The sequence below is a fragment of the Littorina saxatilis genome, linkage group LG10 (genome assembly GCF_037325665.1).
Source record: "Littorina saxatilis isolate snail1 linkage group LG10, US_GU_Lsax_2.0, whole genome shotgun sequence".
Classification (NCBI taxonomy): Eukaryota; Metazoa; Mollusca; class Gastropoda; order Littorinimorpha; family Littorinidae; genus Littorina; species Littorina saxatilis.
In genome coordinates, this window is record NC_090254.1 from 14771396 (window position 1) to 14794464 (window position 23069).

Here is a 23069-nt window from a genome sequence, read left to right on the forward strand (position 1 = left end):
CGTGAAGCTGAGTGTGCCTTTAATTAAAGTTTAGTTTCCAAAGTGGGTACAACGTTGTTCCTTCTTCGACGCTATTTGGTTGCTCTAAAAAGTGGTCGTCGTGTGTGATATTTGATTGTTGATTTTTTTTTTAATTACATATCGGTTATCCTGTCTACTTTTTACACCCCCGGTATGGGGGTGTGTATAGGTTTCGGTCGATGTGTTTGTTTGTTTGTTTGTGTGTTTGTGTTCGCATATAGATCTCAAGAATGAACGGACCGATCGTCACCAAACTTGGTGAACAGGTTCTATACATTCCTGAGACGGTTCTTACAAAAATTGGGACCAGTCAAACACACGGTTAGGGAGTTATTGGTGGATTAAGATTCTACAAGGACTTATAGAGAAACATATTCATGGTCAAAGGGAAATAACCTTCTCAGTTGGTGGCAGTGAGAATGGGTGCAGTGAGAATGGTTATTTCCCTTTGACCAACGGGGGTGTTTTTCCTACCTCGGAGGAATTTCTTGTTGTTTTAGGAATTCAAGTTCTTCCGAAGTGTTTTTGTGATACCTGAGTGTGCCTTTAATACGTGTTGTACAGATGTAGTGAACTTGAGGAAAAAAGAAATACGTCCGCACAACAAAGCTAAGATAAAGCATACCGCGTTTTAGACCTTACGTGCGCGCGTATGAAGGTGTGTCCCAAGTCTTCTTAAAAACAAACAAGTCGCGTAAGGCGAAAATACAATATTTAGTCAAGTAGCTGTCGAACTCACAGAATGAAACTGAACGCAGCAAGACCGTATACTCGTAGCATCGTCACTCCACCGCCCGTGGCAAAGGAAGAAGAGCGGGGTATTCGTAGCGCTGAGAAGGATAGCACGCTTTTCTGTACCTCTCTTCGTTTTAACTTTCTGAGCGTGTTTTTAATCCAAACATATCATATCTATATATTTTTGGAATCAGGAACCGACAAGGAATAAGATGAAAGTGTTTTTAAATTGATTTCGAAAAAAAAAATTTGATAATAATTTTTATATATTTAATTTTCAGAGCTTGTTTTTAATCGGAATATAACATATTTATATGTTTTTGGAATCAGCAAATGATGGAGAATAAGATAAACGTAAATTTGGATCGTTTTATAAATTTTTATTTTTTTTTACAATTTTCCGATTTTTAATGACCAAAGTCATTAATTAATTTTTAAGCCACCACGCTGAAATGCAATACCGAACCCCGGGCTTCGTCGAAGATTACTTGACCAAAATTTCAACCAATTTGGTTGAAAAATGAGGGCGTGACAGTGCCGCCTCAACTTTCACGAAAAGCCGGATATGACGTCATCAAAGATATTTATGAAAAAAATGAAAAAAACGTTCGGGGATTTCATACCCAGGAACTCTCATGTCAAATTTCATAAAGATCGGTCCAGTAGTTTAGTCTGAATCGCTCTACACACACACACAGACACACACACACACACACGCACACACACACACACACACGCACATACACCACGACCCTCGTTTCGATTCCCCCTCGATGTTAAAATATTTAGTCAAAACTTGACTAAATATAAAAAGATTGTCTATTCGTTCTATCTCCTCTCTTTGTATCTAGTTCAAAGTGTTAAGGGGGCTGAATAACGGCAATCAACAATTTAAATTAAGCAAAGTAGGCTTAATATTGACTTACTTGACTTATTCCTGTAGACTCCCTGTGGAGCATAGGGCCGCAACAACTCCTCGCCAACGCACCCGGTTCTGGGCAGCTCCTTTAGGCTTAATATTATGTTTAATAATTTTTTTTTAAAACAGCAAGCAAACTCCAACCAACCAAGTTACGAAACAAACAAGCAAGCAATTAGCCAACTAACCAACAAAACAAAACAAAATAAACTAACAGAGAAACAAACAAGCAAGCAATTAGCCAACTAACCAACAAAACAAAACAAAATAAACTAACAGAGAAACAAACAAGCAAGCAATTAGCCAACTAACCAACAAAACAAAACAAAATAAACTAACAGAGAAACAAACAAGCAAGCAATTAGCCAACTAACCAACAAAACAAAACAAAATAAACTAACAGAGAAACAAACAAGCAAGCAATTAGCCAACTAACCAACAAAACAAAACAAAATAAACTAACAGAGAAACAAACAAGCAAGCAATTAGCCAACTAACCAACAAAACAAAACAAAATAAACTAACAGAGAAACAAACAAGCAAGCAATTAGCCAACTAACCAACAAAACAAAACAAAATAAACTAACAGAGAAACAAACAAGCAAGCAATTAGCCAACTAACCAACAAAACAAAACAAAATAAACTAACAGAGAAACAAACAAAGAAACAACTCATAGAAACCAACTCAAATGAAAATTTACTATTTGAAATGTTCGATTAAATTACATATTCTTACTGCAATTCTCATAAATGCAGATTCCTCCTAAAGGTGGAGGGTACTTACTTATGTCCTAGGGACACAGAGAAAGTTAGAAGGAAAGAAAGGAAGAATGAAAGAAAGAAAGAAAGAAAAACAAACAAACAAGTCGCGTAAGGCGAAAATACAATATTTAGTCAAGTAGCTGCCATTTTTCAGCAAGACCGTATACTCGTAGCATCGTCAGTCCACCGCTCATGGCAAAGGTAGTGAAATTGACAAGAAGAGCGGGGTAGTAGTTGCGCTAAGAAGGATAGCACGCTTTTCTGTACCTCTCTTTGTTTTAACTTTCTGAGCGTGTTTTTAATCCAAACATATCATATCTATATGTTTTTGGAATCAGGAACCGACAAGGAATAAGATGAAAGTGTTTTTAAATTGATTTGGACAATTTAATTTTGATAATAATTTTTATATATTTAATTTTCAGAGCTTGTTTTTAATCCGAATATAACATATTTATATGTTTTTGGAATCAGCAAATGATGGAGAATAAGTTAAACGTAAATTTGAATCGTTTTATAAATTTTTTTTTTTTTTACAATTTTCCGATTTTTAATGACCAAAGTCATCAATTAATTTTTAAGCCACCAAGCGGAAATGCAATACCGAACCCCGGGCTTCGTCGAAGATTACTTGACCAAAATTTGAACCAATTTGGTTGAAAAATGAGGGCGTGACAGTGCCGCCTTAACTTTCACGAAAAGCCGGATATGACGTCATCAAAGACATTTATCAAAAAAATGAAAAAAACGTTCGGGGATTTCATACCCAGGAACTCTCATGTCAAATTTCATAAAGATCGGTCCAGTAGTTTAGTCTGAATCGCTCTACACACACACACACACACACACACGCACGCACACACGCACACACGCACACACGCACGCACATACACCACGACCCTCGTTTCGATTCCCCCTCGATGTTAAAATATTTAGTCAAAACTTGACTAAATATAAAAACAAACAACCAGACAAACAAACAAACAAACAAACAAACAAGAATCAAAGCGAAAACCCTTTGCTTTGCGGAGGTCTTTACTTTTCGGGTAAACCGTGGCCTCGTTTGTTAACATGTGTGCAAAGTGCCACGTGCAGAAATACATGCAGTCTACAACATATTTTTTTTAAAATTAAACCCAAAAGGAATGATAGAAAAGCTTCATCCATCTTCAAAACACTTGGAATCACGAATTTATTTGGCACATGGGCCACGCCTTAAATGTTTAAAAAAATCTTTTTTATATATGACCGTGCACGCGGCCTCTACATGTTATCTCTCTGTATAAATTCGGTTTCACAACCCTCGCGTGTTGCGCTACGTTTCTGACCATTCATAAACGGTAGCTTTCTGAAAGAACGTGACACGTCAATAGTACACATCGGTGTCCTTCATACATGATATGCCGTAATGCAGAATCAAGGTCAACCACGCATTAAGGTCGTGTAGCACTAGTTAGGGTATCAGACAACCAATAATCCATTATTCAATCAAATCCAAAAACAACGAGACTGCCAACGTTCCAAAATTCAGAATAAAAAAACAAGAAAGGTAAGTTGTTGGAACGTTTGTTATTGACAAAATAATAATAATAGTAGTGACTGTAACGTATTGTTTTGTCAATAGCAAACGTTCCAACTACGTACCTTTCTTGTTTTTTTTATTCATCAATCAATCAATTGTCTAGCACGTGCAATAAAGCCAAGATAAGTCGAGGCAAATTTGGCAAAGTCATATATTTCATTTCTTCTTCTTCTGCGTGTACAAGCCGCAACTCCCACGTACACGTACACTCGTGTTTTGTACGGATGGGGATTTTACTTGCATGACCGTTTTTCCCCATCGACATTTTGGCAGCCATACGCCCTTTACGGGGGATATATTTTATTTCAATAACCCCTCAAGGAAGAAGATCTTTTTAAAATTCGGTATGTTTAGAGAATGTTACAGAAATAGGAAGCAAACAAACACAATTATCACGCAGGAATGCTTTTTCAGATCCAAAATTACTGGGTTATTTTTGTAGTCCCATTTACTGAACAATGACTTTCCGAGCCCAGACACAGTCGCCGAGATTAGGAGTTGTGGGATATATCAGAATGACCTTGACCTCGCCTAATCCCAGCTGTTCAGTGTTATATATTTCCAGAGAAAAATTCATCAGTTTGAAATTTTCTCCCTGAGGATTCACAGAAAGAAGAGGTTCGTGTCTGTGATTTATTTTCTTTCTTTCTTTCTTTCTTTCTTTCTTTCTTTCTTTAGTTCTTTCCTTCTTTGTTTCTTTCTTCTTATTTTTTTCATTTAAAACATTTAAATTTGATATATATATTTTTTTTTAGCCTTGTTTGTGTCTCAGTGGACGGTAAATTATGTCGTGCATCGTGAGAGTTGATTGGTTGTTTGTTGGTTTTTCACGTCAAACTTAATTGGCTATTTGGGACCAATTTAATTTTGTTTTCTTTCTCCGTTTACATGGTGTTCTCCGTTTTTGAAATTATTGTCATTTAGGTCAATCACAGTAAAATGAAGAAGATAGATTACACCTGTACACGCTTGTTACTTTAAATCTTGATAAAATAACTGTGGAGTAATGCTTTCAGAACATCTTAAGAATACCCTTTTATATCCAAGTATCTCTTAGTATATACGACTTTTAATTAGATGAGCGAGAGTGTGCGGGGGATGGGAGGGTGGTGACATACTCTACATAAAGGGAAAGTTTGTGTGCGCGCCTGTGTGTGTTTTTAATCCAAGACAAATGTCGCCAATGTTTTTACAGAGTGACGTTAAATAAACGATTTGAAGAAGAAACGTTTTTAAGTGATGTCAATCAAGTATGTATGTATAAACAATACATGCATACAGAATTGTTAACTTATGTATTCATTTCAATTCGTATGGTATTAACTGCTTGTAAGTTGCTTCCAACTATGAAATTATTTCCGCCATACAAATACCGTTTTTAATTATTATTAATATCTAAAGAGTTAGAGAGGTTCTAATGCCTGGCGAAAGACTATATTCTTCTAGAGGCCCAGTGTACTAAACAAAATGGTGTGCAACTTTCAGTTACGTAGATGCATGGCCTACAAGCTATAGAGTTTAGTATGGTTAGAAATTTGAGTTTAAAAGTTGATTTTAAATTCTGGCTTGCAATAAAGGCACACAACCTTTCCGTGGAAAAAAATCGGTTCGCCTTCTCAGATCTGGCAAGGCTTTTACATGAAATAAGAACATCCACTAGTGTCACAAAAGACAATATTTAAATTAAGTTAAAATATTTCAGATTGTCTTGTTTGTTCGAAGATGTGGAATTATCTTCTTCAGACGGCAGGTTTTCTGTTCCTGACTGATGCTTTCACAAGATATTCGTCCTGATACCAGAACAATTCACAGAGTCGCATGTTTCCACACAATGATTAAATAATTAAAACAATTCCAAAACGCGAACAGAGTTTGAAGACAGAAAACAGTTCTAGGTTAAAGTTTCATATGGAACAACCAGCAAACTCAAACTGATAAGATGACCTATTTTAATGTTGAGGCATTTTTCAATCAGATTTTTGCTCAAGAAAAGTAGAATATCTTTTTACATTGATAAGAACAATGCAGGTGACTTCGGCTACATCGAATTTATAAAGAGATTTCTTCAGGAGCTCGGATAGCTCCGATGGCTGAGCAATGGACTTGTGCTTCTCGAGTCACTAATTCGAATCCACGCCTGTGACGAAATAACACTAAATTCACATCCCCTTATTCTCCCCTCATCCTTTCAGCTGTTAACCATGATGAGGACGTTGCTGCTGCCCCTGGTGGTGTCGGTGGTGGTGATGGCGGCAGAGGCTGCCGACCTGAAAGCGACGATGGAGGTAGTGAACAACAACGCGAACGGCTTCGAGGGCAGGTTCTGCTTCCATCTGCCCCAGGCCATCCAGGGCTGGGAGCTCGTCATCGTCTTCAGTAGCGGCGTCAACAACGTCGGCGTAAGTTTAGGGAGCTTTATATTGATACAGGGCTGGGATGACTATTTCAGGCAATCCATTTTTCAACAATATTTCGCTCATTCACACAAACACACGCTCACGCACGCATGCATGCATGCACGCACGCACGCGTACGCACGCACGCACTCACACCAACACACGCGCACACACATACACGCACGCACACACACACACACACACACACACACACACACACACACGCACGCACACACCAAACACCACACACACACACACACACACACACACACACACACACACACACACAAATGGCAAACTACTGAGAAAATAACCCAACTACCGAAGAAAGCATTATTCAAGAAATACCGGACATGTCCAGCTAACATCATCCCTGACTTACACCACCTTTAAAATGACGACTATCTTATCAAGCAAACCTTCATTCTCTCTCACTGGTACTGGTCAGCAATGGCAAGGCGACTGGATCGAGCAGCACGGGTCTGGAGAGTGCGCCACCCACTGGACCTTGGTCAACAAGAACTATATGGGCAAGCAGAACGCGGGGGATGACCTCTGTGTCAAGGTCACTGGAAGTGTGTGTGGCGGGGGGAAGCCAGGAGGAACCGCTACCTTTGTCGATCTCAATGATGACCACATGCATGTGCCTGCTGCACCTAAAATTGCCGGTGAGCATTGTCATTCTTAAGGCATTTGTAATTTTAGATAAGTATACATTGTAAGTAAAGTATATGATTGTTTGAAAGAAAAGAAAAAGTCATGGGATTCGTTCACTGGCACACCCGTCTTCATCACCGCTATCTTTCTGTACTTGTTCTGCCATATCAATCAATATGAGGCTTATATCGCGCGTATTCCGTGGGTACAGTTCTAAGCGCAGGGATTTAAAAAAATTTTTTTTAATGCAATTTATATCGCGCACATATTCAAGGCGCAGGGATTTATTTATCACTGTCCTTTAAAGTAATGTAAACTGTAAGCTCGACTGGCCACACTAAACAAAATCTAGAAAGGTACTATGTTATCGGAACATTATATTTATGACCAATCAAAACCTTACTCCGACACAACGGTCTTTTAAGTGGACAGAGAGACAAACACTTATCATAGAAAAAATAAACTTATCTGACAAATTGTCCAAAAGCTCGCTCGGACGACACAAGCACTACAATAACATGTTTTGTAGCGTTTTGTTTTGTCATAAATATAACGTTCCTTCTTCTTCTTCTTCTTCTTCTTCTTCTTCTTCTTCTTCTTCTTCTTCTTCTTCTTCTTCTTCTTCTTCTTCTTCTTCTTCTGCGTTCGTGGGCTGAAACTCCCACGTACACTCGTGTTTTTTGCACGAGTGGAATTTTACGTGTATGACCGTTTTTTACCCCGCCATACGCCGTTTTCGGAGGAAGCATGCTGGGTATTTTCGTGTTTCTATAACCCACCGAACTCTGACATGGATTACAGGATCTTTTTGGTGCGCACTTGGTCTTGTGCTTGCGTGTACACACGGGGGGTGTTCGGACACCGAGGAGAGTCTGTACACAAAGTTGACTCTGAAAAATAAATCTCTCGCCGAACGTAGGGACGAACTCACGCTGACAGCGGCCAACTGGATACAAATCCAGCGCGCTACCGACTGAGCTACATCGCCGCCCATATAACGTTCCAATAACTAACTTTTCTAAGCTCCCTTTTTTATTCTGAATTTTGGAACGTTGGCAGTCTGTTTGTATATTGATTTCGACTGGCCATAATTTCGGCGAAGGGTTGTGCATTTTTTTTTAAAGCTCAACGATACGAACTTTTATTAGAATGTACTCAGTACATATATCTAAATGTAATGCTAATGTTGTGGTGTTTCGTTTGTCGTGCACCACCACTGTAATTTCTCCTTGTATGAGATAGTAAAGTTAATTTGATTTCATTTGATTTGATTACGAAGTGCTGATTGTCTTATGCTTGTCTAAGTTCGCCTTTTTTGTTTTGACTGGCCATAATTTCGGCAAAGGACTGTGCTTTTTTTTAAGCTGAAGGATACAAATCATTATTACAATGCTATTACTTAGTACGATTACGAGTGCTGATTGTGTCATAACTGTGTGATACCCAGGTGCTGCCAGCATGAAGTACAACTACCCCGATGTCCTGATGAAGTCCATCCTATTCTACGAGGCCCAGAGGTCCGGCAAGCTGCCCCACAACAACAGGATCACGTGGAGGGGGGACTCCGCTCTCAAGGACAAGGGAGCAGGGGGAGAGGACCTAACTGGTGGCTGGTATGATGGTACGTGTATGTTGCGACTTGGTGGCGGTTGATTTGTGTGTGTGTGTGGGGGGGGAGACGGGCTGATCGCGCAGGTAAGTGTGGGTAGGACGGCACTTTTCAAACACTGATTCTTATAATTTACAAAGGGCTTTATATGTGGAGCTGAGAGAGAATTCCAATGCTTTAAACAGACCGAGGATAACCCATGGGGAAGACGTCCCTTCTGTAAAAACCTCGACTCAAGCATGGCAGCAAAGTGCTACCGTTCAATTCCGGATAGCTACTCTGGACTTAGCGACCAACCATAAGCTAAATTAACCTTAACTATCAGCTACCAGTCCAGACAACCTCATACAAATAAACGAACATAACCTCGAAAATAAGAAACAAACTTTCCAACAACCTACTTTTCTTGTTTTTTGATTCTCGAAAAAACCAAAAATACAATAGCTATAAAATGCGTTTCATCATATGTTAGCATAGAACCACGTTCATTGAAAAACGACATTTACGGCGAGTGGCTAGCTAGAGCTAAGTAGGTCAAAAGTGAGCTGCATTAATTTGCAAAAATGAAGGCGAATAAAAATCTTACATTTTTTTCCCCAAAGGCCGGAGACAACACACACACACACACACACACACACACACACACACACACACACACACACACACACACACACACACACACACACTGGGACACACACGCATTACCTGTAATCTTTGCCTGTGTTGTAGCCGGAGACAACGTGAAGTTCAACTTCCCCATGGCATTCAGCACGACCGTCTTGTGCTGGAGTCTGCTGGAGTTCCCCCAGGCCTACAGCAAGACTGGACAGCTTGACCACATGTACGACAGCATCAGGTGGCCCCTGGAATACTTCATCAAGTGTCACACCAAGCCCGAAGAAATCTACGTGCAGGTAACGTAAAACGGAAAATCTTTCTCAAAGTGCACCTGGTCTGGCTGATCTGTACACGACACACTTATTTAAGATCCAATTTTGAAGAAACTCGCTTTCCACAGTGTCTGTTTCTCCTGGCCTAACATCTTCATACAGATTGGCGCAGCTCGGCTGGTTAATCCTTGCACTACCCTTTGCTCATCTCAGTTGCATAAAATCGCGTTAACCTAGCTTTTCCGCTTTGGGCCAGTAGAACATACAAAGAGGACGTAAACAATAAGAAACAAAACTGTGATCACATGATGCAACATGCAGAATCACCGCACAATGTACGTACGCAGGTATTGCTCGGGATACGTCTTGATGTGTCATGATATTATGCACTGCAGGAGAGGTCATACCATACCGTGTATAAGTTGAAAATCTAACTACAATGTCTATATTGAGAATCTAATAGCCTGTATCATACCACAGGTGGGTAATGGAGGACTTGACCACGCACAATGGACCAGACCAGAGAGCATGGACCAGAACAGACCGGCATACAAGATTGACGCTTCCAGTCCCGGAAGTGACGTGTCCAACGAAATGGCCGCCGCCATGGCCTGTGGCTCTATCGCCTTCAAAACTAAAGGTGCGTTTTGTGCCGTAGATGTTAATTGTGTTGTTATTTTACCAATTCAAACTGTTATCAAAACATGTGTACATCTTTTATGCATACTGAGGGAATGTGACCTTCATTTTACTGCCTCGTCCAGAGCAAAGAATAGGGGAAGGTTGCCTAATATGGACCGGCTCCTAATATGGACCACGTCCTGTTCTGACAAACTAACGGTGCAAGAGCGCTCAAACCTATTTCATTCGCTGTATTTACCCTCTCTGGATAACTTTTACATCTCAAACGCAAACCACAAACCTTCCCCTACTACTTACTCTCTGCTCTTTCAGATCCTGCCTTTTCCCGCAAACTGCTGACAGCATCAAAGTCTGTGTACGCCTTCGCTAAGAAGCACCAGGGAATCTACTCTGCCAGTGTTCAGGATGCCGCCGCTTATTATCAGTGAGTGCGTTAAGTCAACAACAGCAGTATATCTATTTATTCCCCCCTCTGCTTCTTTACCTCTGTAAACTTGTAGGGGTAGTTATTTTTCGATAATGACCCAGCAACCAAACAAATAACGACCCAGCAACAGCCTGAATCCTCGATAGTGCAATGGGTTGAGAAGTTGTCCTGTTTCGGTACTACTTTTTGCGACGGAAAAGTTCCGAACGCTCTAACGTACGAAGTATACATCTCTGGAGCAAACAATACAAACATACCGCATTTAAATTAACAACTACAGGCCTGAACACATGAATCTTCATATAAAATCCATGAGTTCGGTTGTTTTCTGAATCTAGATTTGCCGTGCTCAAACGTTCATCACAAGCAATTTCCCGCAAGGCAAGTAACTCATACTTTGTCGAGCAACAAGAGTAGTTCCCCTTCTTTTCACTCAGTTTCTTCGACAACAGACTGCAATCCGACGGTCAGTTTTCAACAATATTTCATTTAATAAACAGATCACACGCAACCAAATGCACACATCTCATCAATTTAAACAACATAAAGCGGTTTCATACACTATTTTCCCCAGAAAACTGAACTTCATACAGTTTTTAATGTTGGAACACGGGTGCAAAAGTTCGTCTGCTAGTCCCATTTGACGAAAGAACATTATCCTAAACGATACCAAAACATATATAGAACACATAATATCTGTCTTTGCCGCCACAGCAGAATAACAGCATATCTGTGTACTTGATTTTAGTCCAAAATAGGAAAACTGACAAGAAGTGTTAACAGAATGGAATGATTTGCACGGAACTATACAACCGCGCATTAATCGATCGCCTGCGCAGGTTGACTGGTTGAGTGAATAGGATTCGATCAAACTTTCGCAAAAAACCTCCTCTTTTCTTTGAATAACTGAAGAAAGGAGGAATAAAGAGGTTACACACCTCGTCTCAGTGATTATAAAAAATAATGGTCTCAGTTCGCGGTCATGAAAAAGCATTTTTCATGATCCGCTAACTTCGACCATTATTTTTAATAATCACTGAGACTCGGCGTGTAACCTCTACTTACCAACCACATGTGGACTGCTTTCGGGTTGTATCCTCAGTTAATAAAATCATAGCAACAATCATCCTGTTATCTACCAATCAGTCGTTCCAAGCAAAGTACTGGATGCAATAAAATTAAAATGTGTTTTATTTTGGTGAGTTTTATGGTTTCCTTTCCCGCAAATAAAAAAGAGGGTACATGACAGGCTCACGCCTCGAACTGTTATGATTTCTCCTTTCCAAACAGTGCGTCGGATAAATGTGGATATCACAGCCATATATCACGATAGCTATATAGTATCTTCATATATCACATCTGTACATCTGTAAAATCAATATGTTACATCTTTACAATAATACAATATCGTATACGGATTATTCTCCAGAGCTGTCTACCAGTGGAAACCATGTATCGAATGTTATATTTCTCTACTTTACTGAGACATTTAAACCATACTAATTGATTTCATTAATAAAGACTGGTTCAATATATAATTATTCTTGGCCTGCAGAGAAAGAATACGAAATACTTGCACATTTTGTTGGTCTACGTTCAGTCATTAAAATTACAAGGGTTTCAAAGTACATCACCTTCGTAACATGGAAACCAAAGTGACTGTAACGTAATGTTGTCTATACCAACGTTCCAACAACTACACTTTTCTTGTTTTATGATTACGGAAACCAAAGGTTGTGACATGGATTGGAATACTTATAATTAAAATGTCAGAAAATAGTACACAGCTCTGGAAAGTAACCCATATGTTTGCAATAATATCAACATCTTATATCTGCACGCTACCAGGTCGAGCAACTACACCGACGAGAACAACTGGGGCGCCGCCTGGCTGTACAAAGCCACGAACGACAACCAGTACCTGGCAGACGCCAAGGTCCGCTACGCTCACGAGCCTGCCTGGGGCTTCTCCTGGGATGAGAAGATCGCTGGCAACCACGTGAGTAAATTAACCTATGGTATCGTGCGATATGTTCTGCGCGTTAGACATACGACATAATTATACCTTCAGCAGGATGGGGGGGGGAGGGGGGGGGCACAGTGTCCTTTCGCCCCCTTCTCTCCCACGTCCCCCCTAAATTACCATGGAAGAAGGAAAAAGTGTGAAGCAAAATCAAGACATTTAGTGAATCAGTTGGCCTTATAGAACGACATGTGAACACGCTGCATTTTTTCAAACAGACTTGTTAGTCCTGAGCTGGCCAAAACCCTTCGGCGGAGACAGCTAGCGCTAACTGAGTGGTCTTGGTCTCAGAAGCTAAATGAACCTTATTTGCATAAAACGGATGTTCTTGATGTTTGAGCACATTTCCAATCCTAACACAAGAAACACATTTTTGGACACATAACAAAAAAATCCAGATCTAGACTGCTTCCTGTGCAGGGTCGGAATTTATCAATGAATTAATTTCAACAACAAAAAAAGCTTCTAAAGTGAAAATTCATTCAAGAAAAAAAATCCAAAATCCAGGAAGCAGTCAGGATATTGACATTTGGAATGTGTCCGACGGGCGCTGTGGCGGGGTGGTAAGACGTCGGCCTCTTAATCGGAAGGTCGAGGGTTCGATTCCCGGCCGCGGCCGCCTCCGCCTGGTGGGTTAAGAGTGGAGATTTTTCCGATCTCCCAGGTCAACTTATGTGCAGACCTGCTAAGTGACTTAACCCCCTTCGTGTGTACACGCAAGCACAAGACCAAGTGCGCACGGAAAAGATCCTGTAATCCATGTCAGAGTGCGGTGGGTGATGGAAACACGAAAATACGCAGCATGCCTACTCAACGAAAGCGGAGTGAGCTGACTATGCTCTCAGAGTATAGTGTGGGGAACCCAAATGGGCAAACGAGCTCACACGTCACCAGAATTTCTGGAACGCTGAAGAAGAAGGTCTGTGTCCAAGTGGAGGGGACCCCCCGCGGGTTAGGGGGAAGAATTTACCCGATGCTCCCCAGCATGTCGTAAGAGGCGACTAACGGATTCTGTTTCTCCTTTTACCCTTGTTAAGTGTTTCTTGTATAGAATATAGTCAATTTTTGTAAAGATTTTAGTCAAGCAGTATGTAAGAAATGTTAAGTCCTTTGTACTGGAAACTTGCATTCTCCCAGTAAGGTAATATATTGTACTACGTTGCAAGCCCCTGGAGCAAATTTTTGATTAGTGCTTTTGTGAACAAGAAACAATTGACATCTTCCCCCTTTCCCGGTCGCGATATAACCTTCGTGGTTGAAAACGACGTTAAACACCAAATAAAGAAAGAAAGAAAGAAGTGGAGGGGTGGCCTTACCCTCCAAAAAGCCTTGTAAGATCTGAGATCATCATGTCGAGCATGGTCGTTTACACGAGAAGGAATTACCTCTCAATGAGATCACGTGAGTTCGGGAAACACGCATGCTCGGCGATCACATTAAAGATCAAACTTTGTACGATTAAACTTGAGGAATTACCTTTCACGGCCTTGGGCGGGGAAATAGCTCAGCCGGTAGCGGCGCTGTCTTCAAAACCAGTTGTCGCTATCGGCGTGGGTTCGATCACGTTCGGCGAGGGATTTAGTTCCCAGAGTCAACATAGTGCAGACTTTCCTCGGTGGCCGAACACCCCCGTGTGTACGCGTGCGCACGGTAAAGAACCCAAGTTCACAGCGAAAGTCTCAGGAAAATTGGGCAGTGCTATACACGCTGCCATACAGTATACTGCGCTACCCAAGGATACTGTATGGCAGCTTGCTTTTCCCAGCGAGAAAGCAGCCCGAATTTACATGAGGGTAACCTCACAGGACTATATAAAATCTTATCCTTATCCTTGCTATTGTGTGCAGCTCTTGATGTACAGCTTCACAAAGGACGCCGCGTACAAGGCGGACATTGAGTCCACGATGACTCTCTGGTCTAAGCAGGGAGGGATGAAATACTCACCCAAGTGTCTCGCCTTCAGGCTCCAGTGGGGAGCGCTCAGATATTCCTGTCAGTGTCAACTTACTAATTATCCTTTTTGCTTTACTTTTCTTTTTCTCTCTCTCTTTCTTTTTTCTTTCTTTTTTTCTCCCTTGGGAATCAGCTTTCTTCTGAGATATTATGACTTACAAATAGAGATACTTTATTTTATATTTTGCTCCACTTTTGCCAAGTAACTGTGTTGGTACGATGCGGGGAGCGCTCAGCTATGGCTGTCAGTGTCATCTTAATCATTATCTTTTTTGCTTTGATATAAACATCCTATAGGCCTACTTTACTTTTGCAAAGTTACTGTGGTAAGTGTTATTGCACGATGCGGGGAGCACTCAGATATGCCTCTCAGTGTCAATTTACTCATAATCGTTTTTGCTCTAATATCAAAATGATAATACTAATAATAATAACTGGACATTTTTAAGTGTCTAACCAATGGCCCAAGGCCCTTTGCAAAATAACATATACAGAATAGAACAATTAAAAATAACGGTATTTTTTTTTTTTTTTTTTTTTATTTTTTTTTTTTTACAATTTTATTCAAATAAATAACAACAATCAACAATATCTCATACAATGAATTAAATACATCTTATCGAGTACAACAAGCTAACTTTTTTTTAACGTTTTGTTCTTCGAACACTCACACAAAAATGCTTCTTATCTGTAACTGCCTATTAAAAATACTTTCCAACGGTAAAAACGAATTTGTTTTTTTATATATACTAACGCACATCTTTCCGATTAAGATAATGTGGTTCAATTTATACATAGTTGCCTTTTTCACCATTACAAAATGCATACCAAATAAAACATCACTAACTTTCAAAACAATCTTAATTTCTAAAGTACGAAAAATAAATTCTTCAATAAACTTCCAGAATTTGTATACAACCGGGCATTCAAAAAAGAAGTGTTCAATGAAATCAGTTACATCACAACAGTAATTACATTTATTAGTTTCCGTTACTTTCATTTTACACAGGAGAATGTTGGTCGGATAAATGTTGTGCATAATTTTCCAGTGTAAAACTCTTAATCTAGTCTCTTGTGTTGACTGATGGGCAACTATCCAAGAACGTTCATCAATTTCTACATTAAACTTTCTCTTCCAAAATCCTCCGGAACATGGTACATCTGTTTTCATATTAATAATCTCTTTCCGATATTCTTTGGCACTTAACACATTTTTGCCGTTAAACAGTGGGGTAATACAAACATCATCAGTCATATTTACAACATTTTTCCTCATGAATAATGACACAGCAGCTTTTACAACATTATATTCAAGAATTCGGTTTGGCGAATATCCAATCAAATCACATATATCTTGATATGATAATATGTCTCCCGAACGTACAATGTCAGTTAATACCAATACACCTCGTCGTATCCAACTTTCAAAAAATAAAACTTTGCCACTATACGTTATGCATGCATTATTCCATAATAAAATCGGCCCGATTGTCCCACGATCGTAGTGGTTATTATCCAGCCAATATTTTAATACTGCTTTCCAAAAGTGTGATTTCACTAGGTCTAACCCTTTAAATCTTGCACTGTTTACATTCGATAAGAAACATTCAAAGTGCTTTCCAAAACGCAAATACATCATCTTTGGAGTGAGACTCCAATTATCATTTTCATTTGATGTAGTCAGTTGTGAAACCCATTGTAATAAAAAAGAAATTTGTATTTGCCTAATATCGATCATTTTTAAACCACCTTTTTCAATTTCAAAACATAAAACGCTTCTTTTCACCTTTTCAAAGGCCTTCCGATTACAATCTCTTTTTCGCCACAAAAATCTGTACAATAAGGTATTGACTTCATTCAAAACACAGTCAGGTAATACAAACGCTTGCATAATATACACAAATTGTGAAATTAAAAACGTTTTCACAATACATATTTTCCCTAAAATGCTCAAATTTCGCTTCTCCCATGCACAAATCAATCGCTTAATATTCCTTATTCTTCCAGTCCAGTTATCTTCTACCAAAGAAGCACTCTTATCATTACAAAAATATACACCCAAAATCTTCAACTTCTTCTTCCAAACAAAATTATAAAATGTTTCATCACAATGTTTCCTACTACCCAACCACATCGCCTCAGACTTTCTCTTATGTATCCTTAAGCCTGAAAAGCTAGAAAAGTCATTCATTATTTCAAGTGCATAATACATATCAATCTCATCCTTTAAAAAAAGGGTGATATCGTCTGCATACAGAGCAATTTTAATAACGGTTGCAATATCAACATTATTCCATAACGAAATTCCTTTAATACGTCTACACTGTCTTATTTTTGATGCCAACAATTCAATGGCCAGTACAAAGGCCAAACATGAAAACGGGCACCCTTGACGAATCCCGGCTTTCACATCAAAAAAATCCGACAACCATCCACAATACTGCACTGAGCTAACCGTGTCGTTCATTAACACAGTCACCCATTGAACAAATTCTGGCCCAAACCCGAATTTTTGAAAGGCTTTAATAATAAACTCTTTTGAAATACTATCGTACGCTTGAACACAGTCAATTGCGACCAACAGACCAGGTTGATTTAACTCGTGTGACTGTTCGATTACATCATCAATTAACCTTAATATTGTAGATACTTTTCTGCCTTTAATATAACCGACTTGATCTTTCTGAACAATATCACCAATAACGCTTCCTAACCTTTTTGCCAAACACTTGGCTATCAGTTTATAATCGCTGTTTGTAAGGGAGATGGGTCTCCAGTTCTTTAATTCATTTTTGGGCAAGTCCTTTCCCTTGTGTATAAGAGTAATGACAGCTTTGCGCTGCGTGGAAGACAATTTTCCATCGTCAAAACTTGCATTAAAAGACGCAATTAACAATGTTCTGATGCGGGTCCAAAACACTTTCAAAAATTCTGCAGTAATACCATCAACCCCAGGGGCCGACCCAGATTTCATTTGTTTAAGTGCAGCGAGAGCTTCGTTTTCAGTTATTAACCCTTCACACTCATTTCTCTGAAAATCTGAAATCTGTAATGTTGTCACATCAGATAAAAACTGATCCACCTTTTCGTCCATGTTTTCAACGTTTACTTTTTTTCTGTACAAGTCAGCATAGTAATTCTTTTGCGCGTTCAAGATTTCACGCTGGTCAGTTATCACTTCCCCAGATTCACACTGTATACTGTCCATAATCTTCGCATTTGCTCTGGCTTTTTCAAGGTTGAGAAAATACTTTGTGTTCTTTTCTCCCTGTTCTATCCACTTCGCACGGGCGCGTACTTGGGCTGCGCGAGCTTTACACTGCTCAACTAATTCTATTTTTAACTTAAGGTTCTCACGCTCGCATTGCATTCCACAGTTATCTGGGTCATTCGCTAACCTTGCATCCAAATCATTTAATTCAGCATACAACAAAACAATACCGTTTCTTCTTTCAACGCTTTTCTTCTGCGCGTACTGCATTGCATAATCTCTTATTTCACATTTTAACAGCTCCCATACGGTTTGATAATCAGTATCGTTTATAAAATCATATGCGTGATTTTCAATCATTCTATTCATACCATCAATGAAATCTTTATCCTGGAGGAGAGAATTATTGAATTTCCAGTAACTCGGGCCTCTGTCAATCTCAGTTAATTTGAGTTGCACAGAACAACCTCTGTGGTCGGAAAAGGGAACAGACAATAAACAACATTCCGTAGTTCTATCAAAAAGTGTTGCACATGTAAATACATAGTCAATTCTCCTAGCAATAAACGGATTCTTCTTTGACCAAGAAAATTCTTTAATACCAGGGTTAAATAATCTCCATACATCAAACAAATCACATGCGATAAACATTTCATTCAGTTGTGATTTCTTCATTAATAAACTACTCACAATACATACATGTTTCAAACATAAAACCCATAAATGTCATGTCTGAGAATGCTGCCCACTTCAAGTAGAAAGCTGCATAAAGATTTCTCATTTCCTTACTCAATAAGACCATAAAATGTTATCATACCTGATAACACAAAATCCTATAATTCACTTTTGCAAAGTTACTTTAGTCAGTGTCATGGCACGGTGGACGTGGGGAGCGCTCGGAAACGGATATATGCCTGTGTCAAGTTACGCATTATTGTTTTTGCTTCATTTTTGCAAAGTTACTGTGTTAAGTGTGATATGGTACGAAGCGGGGAGCGCTCAGCTAGGCACGTCAGTGTCAGTGGCCCCGAAAATCGATTTCGCTTATATTTTGCTAATATTTTGTCTGTGATTGTAATTGATTGGACAGATACCCCATTATATTACCTAACCCTCGTTTTTTTAAATGATTCTTGGCATGTCATCATAGTCAAAAATAATTCTGTATCATAAAGTCTGTTAGATTAATTTCTATATATTTGTTCATACTTGTTTCAACAAACTCAGCGATCACTGTCGCCACGAAGCGTGATGTCCATAATTATTTTGGAAAGTAAATGGCTTTATATCGAGCGGACACTACATACATTCACATCATATCGGAGCTAATCATTTGCTGCGGTCGCCCGAATTTACTGATCATGGACGTGTCATTGTTTACCTCACCGCCAGGGGCGCACCACGCACAGCACATACACATTATGACAGAGTTTTTCCCGGAAAAAGTCTTTTCCCCAATAAAGATGTCGTGGAATTTTGGCGTAACTCGTTCTTTTCAGGAGAAGGACAAAACAAATCAGTTGTACTATGAAATAGTGTTTATTTATATTTGTTCCTATTATGGCCAGAAAGATGACAGAATGTTAAATCGTGCATTGTCAATCGTATTTAAGAGAATATTTCTTATGGAGAATGATTTACTTAGTCTATAACGCAAAAACATCAAAATCGCCGCAATTGTCATTGTCAATGATGTTAGATGCCCCTGAATACAGAAAGTTGTTATCGAAAAAAAAAAAAAAAAAAAAAATCGCCGCAAGAATCGAGTTACAACAAAATTTCACGACGACATCGATATGTGTTTTTTGGTTCACGACTCCGTTCCTCTGTCCCCAGCCAACACCGCGTTCTTCGCTCTGATGGCCGCCAAACAGGGGATCCACGCCGCCTCGTACCGCCAGTGGGCCATGTGTCAGATCAACTACGCTCTCGGGGACACAGGACGCAGCTACGTGGTCGGCTTCGGTACCAATCCTCCCAAGAGGCCTCACCACAGAGCAAGGTGTGTGATGGGCTATAGTTTGATACTGTATTTCTCAATTTCAACCAATCCGACCTAGCGGCTGTACGATGTTGTCTAAAAGTCCCATCGAGTGAAGAGTTCTTCATTGTGTTTTGCAGTTCTTGTTGCCATATGATGCCAATCCCATGCTTGATGGAACTCCCTACAGGACCCAGACTCTCTGTATAGCGGTACACTTGACTTATTGCCTCGTGATGAAGTCCAAAGGGTCCCATCGAGTAAAGAGTTCTTCGTTGTGTTTTACAGTTCTTACCCCATAATGCCAAGCTAATGTTCGTTGGACGCCCAGCAAATGCAACACTCTCTGTACGGTAGACTTCACCTCTCTCCTCGTGATGAAGTCCAAAAGTCCATCGAGTCAATAGTTTTTCATTGTGCTTTGCAGTTTTTGCCCATGATGCCAATCCCTTGTTCGTGGAACACACAGCAAATTCTACACTATATGTACGGTAGACTTGACTTCTTTCCTCGTGATGAAGTCTGAAAGTCATGTAGATTAAATCTTTCTTCATTATGCATTGCAGTTCTTGCCCCATGATGCCCATCCCATGTTCGTGGAACGCCCAGCAAATTCAACACTCTATGTACGGTAGATGAAGTCTGAAAGTCTTGTAGAGTAAAGAGGTCTTCATATTGTTTTGCAGTTCCTGCCCCATGATGCCCATCTCGTGCTCGTGGGACGCCCAGCAGAATCCAGGCCCTAACCCTCACAATTTGTTTTTGGATCGCAGGCGGGTCTGGCTCAAAAGATGACTACACGTACTAGACTTCTTTCCTCTCGATGAAGTCTAAAAGTCATGTAGAGTAAAGAGTTCTTCATTGTGTTTTGTAGTTCCTGCCCCATGATGCCCATCCCGTGTTCGTGGGACGCCCAGCAGAATCCAGGCCCTAACCCTCACACGCTGTACGGATCGCTGGTGGGCGGGCCTGGTGGTAGTGACGACTACACGGACTCTCGAATCGACTACATCCACAACGAGGTGGCCTGCGACTACAATGCTGGCTTCCAGGGCGCTGTGGCTGGTATGTGTGGGTGTGCAGGGGGGTGTGTGTGTGTGTGTCTGTGTGTGTGTGTGTGTGTGAGAGAGTGTGTGTGTGTGTGTGTGTGTGTCTGTGTGGGTGGGTGTATGTGTGTGTGTGTTTGTTGTGTGTGTGTGTGAGTGTGTGTGTTTGTTGTGTGTGTGTGTGTGTTTGTTGTGTGTGTGTGTGTGTGTGTGTTGGTGTGTGTGTGTGTGTGTGTGTGTGTGCGCTTTGTCTGTATGCCTGCCTGCCTGCCTGCCTGTCTGCCCGGCTGACAACCGCACCACGTTGGCTATCTTCCTTGGGATTTTTAATCATATCCTGGAGAAATGTCCCAGATATTCTATAAATACGCATTTTTCGATGACCGGACCGAATGAGCTCTAACAATCAATGACTTTCTTGCTTTCAGCACTGATTCAACTGGCCATTGACCACGAGCTGCCGAACGCTGCCCACTGCGGCCAGTGCCCAATGCCTTAGTGATGGACACAATGACGTCAAACCTTCCTGGAGATATATATACAGTTCTGCAGTGCAGACGCATTCTCCCTTCAAAGGGCGGAATGTGTAATTGTCCTGCATGCTTTTGATTTTTGAAATAAAAGTTGAGAACGTTAACTGTTCTGTTTTGAGTCGGTTCTGACATTAAGGGGTTAGGATTGAATCGTCTGTGTAAATGTATTATGTTTTTAAAATGTGTTCTATTTCCTGTAGTCAGCGTTTGTTGTATTAGTGTGCATGCAGGCGCGAGAGAACTGTGTGTATGTTTGTGCGTTAGTATGTGCGTGCGTGTGTGTGTGTGTGTGTGTGTGTGTGTGTGTGTGTGTGTGCGTGTGTGTGTGTGTGTACCCCCGTTTCCACAGGTTTGGTTGCCTAAATCACCATAAGGCAACCATCCACACGTGGATGGCAACCTAAACTCTGGATGGCAACCTAATTGTGTGGATGGTCGCTTCATTTAACACCGTTAAATTGACTTTTTTGACGGAAAGAATGTCATAACAATGTTCAAAATGACATTCTTTCCGTCCTCTATAGGCGACGAAATAGGTCAAATTTTGTGCATTTTTTAGTGCAAAATTCTTCGATGCCGGAGCGAGTACTGCACCCAGTGCTGTTGTAGTGCAAGTGCACTAGAAAGGCACTACACCCAGTGCCGCCTCTTAGGTAACCATCCACACTTTAGGTATGTGTGAAATATTGTTGAAAAATGGATGGGCTGAAAGAGTCATGACTGAGTCTAAACTGACTCCTTTCTGACAGCCATTGGTACCTTAGTTTTGTGCTTTTCGTGCTATGGTATTATTGAAGTTAAAGCGTTATCTTGAGCATACGCTTTTTGCACACAATAAGGCACGTAGGCTTATTTGAAAATTATTATTTTATGCCATCCTTATCTTTGCAGACTAGACAAAAGACACACATGTAACCTTTTCTAATCTTGTTCCCTATATTAATTTGTGCTTTTTTTTCCTTTCTTTTTCTGCATTTTTTTCAACCTTGTTCCATATCTTGCCTAGAAAAATACACCTCAGTTCAAATAACGACGATGGTACGTTAAAGGCACAGTCAACCTCCCGTAAACCATCACACACACTGTCAGGCTTTTACACACAGTACAAACACCCTTCCATTTGAACGCTCACCAAACGGGAACATCCTAGGTGCCATACGTGAAGAGCGAACACTTTTTAAAGAATTAATTTTGCGGATTGTCTCAGAGACAATCGGACCGTGGTGCGTTTTGGCGCTAGACCTAACTTTTAAAATCTAAATAATAAATTGACAGCTTGTTACACAAACATTCTTAAATCATAAATGAATTCTTTTTTCATCAAGACAAGATCAGTACAATTCAAAGTTTTGAAAGTTTGAAAAAAGAAAAGCCCGGAAGCAGGGTCACGCAAGGTCATGGTTCTCGTAGCAGACGACGGTTTATGCCTATCGCCAGTTCCTCTAGACAGTCAAAAGCCATCGCTAGAGTTCTTGTGAACCACAGCCGTTTTTTTCGTGCATAGTCAGAGGTACATAATAACGTGCTATTGCAGATATAATAAGCTCAAATCGAGTCGCATTCAAATTACTAACTGACGACTACATTGTGAAAAAGGGAAACTTGATCACACGGGTTCACGATGGCTCAGGGGTAAAATAAACCACGCAAAAATAAATTCTTTGAAAATTGCTCGCTCTTT

General features: G+C 40.2%; 1 protein-coding gene across 1 annotated transcript; it reads left to right on the top strand.

Moving 5' to 3' along the window:
• Nucleotides 1-4517: 4517 nt before the first annotated feature.
• On the top strand, nt 4518-21492 carry LOC138978230 (uncharacterized). Its single transcript, XM_070350893.1, has 12 exons — nt 4518-4638; nt 6213-6419; nt 6865-7084; nt 8521-8694; nt 9412-9596; nt 10053-10212; nt 10527-10638; nt 12490-12640; nt 14512-14656; nt 19665-19830; nt 20684-20874; nt 21284-21492. The coding sequence occupies exons 2-12, from the start codon at nt 6222-6224 to the stop codon at nt 21352-21354; spliced, it is 1773 nt and encodes a 590-aa protein (XP_070206994.1). The 5' UTR covers nt 4518-4638; nt 6213-6221; the 3' UTR covers nt 21355-21492.
• Nucleotides 21493-23069: the final 1577 nt, after the last annotated feature.

Excerpts from the sequence above, each read along its gene's own strand:
- LOC138978230 (XM_070350893.1), top strand. The coding sequence starts at position 6,222 with ATGATGAGGACGTTGCTGCTGCCCCTGGTGGTGTCGGTGGTGGTGATG. Across the intron at positions 12,641-14,511 it reads AGAAGATCGCTGGCAACCAC|CTCTTGATGTACAGCTTCAC; the intron begins GTGAGTAAATTA and ends TATTGTGTGCAG. Across the intron at positions 20,875-21,283 it reads CTTCCAGGGCGCTGTGGCTG|CACTGATTCAACTGGCCATT; the intron begins GTATGTGTGGGT and ends TCTTGCTTTCAG.